This window comes from Anser anser, assembly GCF_964211835.1.
Source record: "Anser anser genome assembly, chromosome: 18".
NCBI classification, from domain to species: Eukaryota; Metazoa; Chordata; class Aves; order Anseriformes; family Anatidae; genus Anser; species Anser anser.
In genome coordinates this window covers 6554001-6560000 of record NC_139739.1, presented here as the reverse complement: position 1 = coordinate 6560000, position 6000 = coordinate 6554001, and the positions used below count along the sequence as shown (strand labels likewise).

The window sequence follows — 6000 nt, the reverse complement described above, 5'->3', positions numbered from 1 at the left end:
ACATCCTCGATGCCAGCAGGAACAGAGGGGGGACAAGGGGGGCCTGGAGCGAACGTCACCTAGCACGGTTACACACTGCAGTTGGCAAAGTGACTGTGCACCACTTGGGGTGGATTTCAACTGCTTCACATGCTGAATTCACGGAGACATTCAACATGGCCTTTATCCTCTGCGCAGCACAGAGCTATCCAGGGGCCTGCCAGACCTCGGTGCAGGGGGAGGCTTTGTCCTTCAGCTCACGGCTGCTGAGTCCCCCGTCCATTCCAACAGACATGAGACACAACAGCAATATTTCGTACCTGTGTTCTTCAAGGAAGCATTGAAAGCCACTGAAATATTATTTATTTTCTGCAGGCGGAGTCAGGGGGCAATGGTGCGCTCCTCCTGCACTGACAGATGTCCAAAGGGGCCTCCGAAAGGGCCTGATCCAAAATTGCATCAGGCCTCAGAAGAGAAACAGGAGCCATGGTCTGAGCAGGCTGGGATGTGCCAGTGCAGCGAAGGCCTTGGGACAAGAGGCTGCCCCAGGGCTCACCATGGGCTCGCTGTAGGCCAAGTAAAAGTCCAGGACCATCCTAATGCACTTCTTGACCTTACTTCTGTTGCTCTGAACCCTTGGCTGAGGCACTGGGAAGAGCACGTCCCCCCTTCCCCACCTTGGCCCACCCTCTGTGGTGCAGCCAGGTGTGACAGCACCACAACTGAACTCCGTACATCTCAATCCCTCCCGAAATGTAAAACAACATGGTAACAGAAGCTCCAAGAGCAGAGGAGCTCCTGCGCAGGGATTAGGCTGGTGGGATGGCCGTAGTCGCATCCCATCCGTAAGGCTGCGCTCAGCAAGTTGCTGCTTGCGTGGTGGTAAGGCTGCGCCTGAGCCTGAACAGTCAGCACCTTACTGAAGGTGGCAGGCTTGATCTGGCAGAGGAGCGGGAGAGCTGTGTGTAGGCAGCCAAGGTTTATTAGATAAATCGTTAAATTCAAATGACCTGGACACAAAGATAAGTTGCACTGCCTTCTGAAAGGCAAAGGTGTTTTTGACCTGTAGAAACTGATACAGGTTACCAAGACATCAGTTACCACAGCGGATTTGACAGTAAAAAGATCACCTTGCAGTTAATCTTAGTGGAATCAAGGTTTCTCTCTACCTAGTACATCCAATGGGATGTGCACGTTATGTCAGCGCAGCTACCGCGCCGCTCCCACAGCCCTGCTGCCTTCCTGCCGGGGTGCTGCCGCCTCTGCTGTCCTCATCCGATCACAGCAGCTCTCCCCTCCCTTGTTTGTGGTGTTCGAACATCCAAAGCAACACATCTCTATGGGACATTTCTAAATTCAACGTTAGGCTGCTCTCATCTTTAGCTGGATGGGGGAATAAGAAGGTGCAGAACTCAAAATCTGTTATTAGACCTTTAAACTAAAATTAGGAAGAAAAGAAGAAGAAAAAAAAAACAACCACGGTTCACTTCTCATGGAGAATTCAAAACCTTCACTGGCGTGTTCCTAGGAATGTTTTTCTGCTTGCAACAGTTAGCGGCGTGGGACCGCATCCACCTCCAGTCCCTGGAGCACCATGGCGCTGTCTTCCCCGCGGGGTGAGATGTCATAGGGCTGCACGCACCAGTGCTGCTGTCCACACGCTCGCCAGCACGAGGCTGGTGGACAGTCTGAGCACGGGGCAGGCCCGCAGGGACTCGGAGGACGAGGTGCAGGAGCAGACCTCGTAGCCGTTCTCCGAGCGGCTTTCATCATGCTGCCCGGGCTTGGAGCGCGCCCCAGTCCTGCTGCTGCCGGCCGCTTCTGGGGAGTCAGCCTGCATGTCGCTGCACACCAGCCAGTCCCGGGCGATGGACTGTGGATAGCCAGCCTCGGCCTCCAGCTCACTGTCCAGCACTCGCCAGTACTCCTTGCCCCTGAAGAAGTAACTTGCACCTGGGAAGAGACCAAAGCCCAGAGGTGAGATGAGCAGGGACAGGCAGTGGCCCAAGAGGATGGCACAGAGCACCGGGAGCAGCAAAGGAGCGCTCCCACCCCATGGAGCCGTGAGCCGCCAGACTGGGGTGAGATGCTGCCTTCTGCATCAGGTCCTAGGGCAGGCGCATCCCCTGCACTGCAGGAGTGCAGGGTTAAAAGCCCACAGCCATACACGCCACACACATCCCGGTTTTGTAACAGGGCATGGTGAGGCTGCAGGTGATAAACAACCTGAGCCTGACTCATCCTCCCTGCATGGGTGGCCGGTTGTGCCCAACGGCATCCGAAATTTGGAAAGCCTCTGGAAACGTCCCTCCCGCGCCTGGTTTAGTGGCTGCAGTTACACTGCTAGGCTGCCAGTAAATAAAACATGGAAGTGCCACTTTATTGTGAGCGAATGACTGCTTTTAAACACCTCCCATGACAATTTTTTTTGTGGTCTTTGCAGAGGGAAGGGGCCACTGAGAAATTTCATCCCTGGGAAACAAGTGCTAGGTCTGGGCAAAACACTTCCTTTAAAAATATTGTTGTCCACAATCTCGTGTATCTAGGTAAAAAATCCAACAACAAAAAATTCAGTGAAGAGCAAACCAGCAGGTATTAAGATAAAATCGCGACAAAACAGCATCAACTGTGCTCTTTTAGTAAAATCAAATTATTAGGCACCCAGGATATTTCTGTTACCTGCTTGAATTTACAATGCCTTTTAGTGAGCAGGGGGAGCTCTGGCTCAAAGCCTCCCTCCCTCTCTGCAGCTTTTAGACAGGGAAAGTGCCGGCAGATCTGGGGCTTAGCGGTGCAGGCTCCGCAGACGGGGCTGTATCTCAAGTGCAAACGAAGCAGTGCTTTTTTTCTCTCTTTTTCGAACCAGCGTACGGACTCACCGTCTGACCACCTCATGGCATCATCTAAAGGGCTCGGAATTCCCTTCCACAGAATGGTCTCCGAGGGGTACCCGGGGTCCATCCTCCGCTCGTGGTCATCGTAGCGCCAGTAGAGGTTGTCCTTAAAGAAATAAGTCTTGTCATTGTGGGCCCAGGAGAAGGCGGCGTCGATCCCTCCTGGCGGCAGCCCGAAGTCCGAGATGGGCCGCGGGTATCCTTCCTCCACGTTGTTGTCCTTGAACACCCAGTACCTGTCTCCTGAGGAAAGAAGCATGGAGCATGAGTGCGTTAGTTTCACAGCCGAGGCCAGCCTTCCCCGCAGACGAACTGATGCTTCGTTATCTCTTGTGATGATCCTCAGGGTGAACTCTTGGCATGGAAGGACGGGTCGGAGGGGAGCAGCCCATCGGGGAACCTCTGCCCTGGAACAGCTGCTGGGTTTGTGCCAGGCTGCTTGAGCTGAAGGTCCCCATGGTCACACAGGGAGAACGAGCCCACATCTCTCATTTCCCACTTCATGCTCTGCCATGGGGGCGGGCTTTCTGCTCGCACGAGGTCTCCCTGGGGACCTGCTACCTGGCAGCCTCTCTGCAGCACCCTGTGGGTCTCACCCGACCTACTTTAAATGTCAGGCTTTTTCCTCAGTTTTCTAGAAAACGCGAAGAGGCGCTTAAACACATGCCCAAGCATTAGCAGCAGGAACTCAGAGGACGGGGTAATTTGTGTGCTTTGGTTTGTGTCCAGGGATCAATGAAACAGCACTGGAGAGCCAGAATGAGACAATATTTTATAGCTGGAAAGTAAACCTCTCATTTCATCTTAGCAGGCAGGCAGGGCTAAATAACACATCACCAGTGGCCGCAGAGGGCTGCGCAGGAGGGCAAGGCAGCTGCCAGCCCTGGATCTGGACAGGCTGGGCGATGAGAGCAGGGGAAGGCACGTCCTCATCGTGCTGCTTGCAGGGCGAGCCCATGGCCAGGCGCTGCTCTGTGCACACATGGCTCTGGAGGACTCGGGGCCCCCATGTGCCTGGGCATCATCTGGGCTTGGAAACGCTTCCCCGAGCACACAGGCGGTGTGGGATCCGCTACTGAGACCCAGCCCGTGCCTGCAGCCTGCCTCTCATGATTCAGCACTTCTGAAATCAATAATTCACCCGCGTTTGCAGCCGAGTGGCAGACAAAAAGCAATTTCCAGCTGGGACGAGCTCAGTGTCACTGACTCCTCCTACACAGCTGCCGCCTGCCTGCGGGGCCCCGCGGCGGGCACGGGAGGGGACGGGGGCGACACGGGGACCTGGTGGGGGCAGCACAGGGACTTGGTGGGGCAACGGCACCAAGGGGGTTTAGCCAACGTCATGGCACATGTGGGATGCTTAGCGGACATTCGTTTAGGAACCAAGAGCTGATCTCTTTCTTCCAGCTCTTGTGGAAGAAACTGGAGAGCTGCTTATTTAAATAAAGAGAGGATTATATCATGTATTTTAAGAAAAAAAATTAAAGTAGCAGCATTAGTAAAACCAAGCTCTTCAGGTTTTCATTCTTGTCCCCCCTGGCTTCTTTTCTTAAAAAAAAAAAAACAAAAGGCAGGAAGAAAACCCCAACTCTGTAAAGTATGTGAAGGGCAGTTTCTGCTTTTATTTTGTTCTTGGAAAGCAGAGATTTCAATTAGGTTTGGCTGCAGTTTACCCTAAGTGAAACTTCCCCCATTTTCTGCAGAACGTGATCCCTACGTTCCGCTTGCCCTCCCCAAGGTGTCTCCTGGCCTGAGGTGTGGACAGCTCTCGGAGCTGCCCTGGGAGGAGGCGGGCACCGGCGTCCCCTCTGCAGGAGGGCTCAGAGCCCAGGGGGCTCGAGGCATGGGGCTGCACGCCGGGGCGCCCGCGCTGTTCTCACCTTTGAAGAACACGATCTTGTGGTCGCTGGTCCTCTCGTAGACTGCGTCCACGCTGTCCAGGTTCAGGGGCAAGCCCCGCCAGAACCGGTGGATCTGAGCCGGCTGGAGGGAGACCAAGTGCTTATTGCGGGTCAGTCTCCAGAAGTACTTGCCTGGAGGGACAGACCGGGCATTACTGACCCACCCCGCCGCCCGCCTGCGCCGCGGGAGAAGCCGGCGCCGCGGCACGCGTCGGCAGTGGGAAGCCAGGCAGAAGGTGAGAGCTACAGGCTTCCCAGCAGCAGCTGCTGGCGCTTGCTATTCCTGGCAGCCGTTGGAAGAAATCCCCTTTTTGGGAATCCAAACAATCCTCCAGCCACCGCACTGCCTGGGACTGCCAGCCGGACTTTTTTGTCCTCCCCGGGGAGCTCCACACGGCGAGATCCCAGTCAGAACAAGACGTCTGAGAGCGAACCCCCAACTTTGTCTCACGTTTGTAATTGCCCATTAGAAATCATTGCGTGTTATTTACATCTGCTCTCGCCTGAGTTCCCAAGGGAAACGAGCAACAGAAACCAAAGATGCGCCTTCGGATTTGCATTCAAGGCATTCAGCCCTTTCCCCAGAGCTGGCAGATTGTGACACCGTCTTTCAAAATTTTATGGAAATTGGATCTTAGCCTAATAATGCAGGAGGCAAAACTCTAACACTTAAACATCTGTAGAGAGGGGGGGTTATTATAATTATAAGGATTTATATCATTCTTGTTCCTCTGCTCCAGTTTGCGTATTTGCTCTATCTGACTGAGACCTACAAATGAATAATGTATTCAGATGTGGTAGGAATTGCTATAATTACAGATTCTTTTTAAGAATGTTATAAAGAATAGAATTCAAATCTGGTGGCCATTGTATATCTATGGAAACACATGTAATTAAATAAAGATGATCTCTGCATCTCTAATTAGAGAGGCACTAGACAAAGACACATTTTCGCTTTTTTTCACAAGAAATACATCCCAACATAATTCCTTTCCTAGTAGGTGTGTATCTGAGCTCCTGAGGGCTGGGTGCTCGTTGGCACAGCAGAGGAAACCCCAGCTGCTTTTGACTTTTTAGCTCTCTCCCAGCGATGGGCTTGGCGGGTGTGCAGCTGCAGCCGGCAAGCCTTACATCGACATCTAAAGGCAGGCATACTCCGGGTCATCAGTTAGCTTTGTTGAAAACTATCAGATAAAAAACACCCAAAAGGTAGCGACTGAGGTAGC

General features: G+C 53.3%; 1 protein-coding gene across 5 annotated transcripts in view; it reads right to left on the bottom strand.

Moving 5' to 3' along the window:
• Positions 1-945: 945 nt before the first annotated feature.
• The window catches only part of MMP17 (matrix metallopeptidase 17), a 50494-nt gene continuing 45439 nt past the window's right edge, over positions 946-6000 (bottom strand). For 4 of the 5 annotated variants that reach the window (XM_083803379.1, XM_083803377.1, XM_083803375.1 and 1 more), the window contains 3 exons: positions 4754-4906; positions 2859-3116; positions 946-1932 (listed from right to left, as the gene is read on the bottom strand). In XM_083803379.1, coding sequence (XP_083659505.1) covers positions 1604-1932; positions 2859-3116; positions 4754-4906 — 740 coding nt within the window. In that variant the 3' untranslated portion in view covers positions 946-1603. Of the gene's footprint in view, positions 1933-2858; positions 3117-3139; positions 4304-4753; positions 4907-6000 lie in introns of those variants that run through there. The other variant, XM_083803378.1, reaches the window with a different exon arrangement.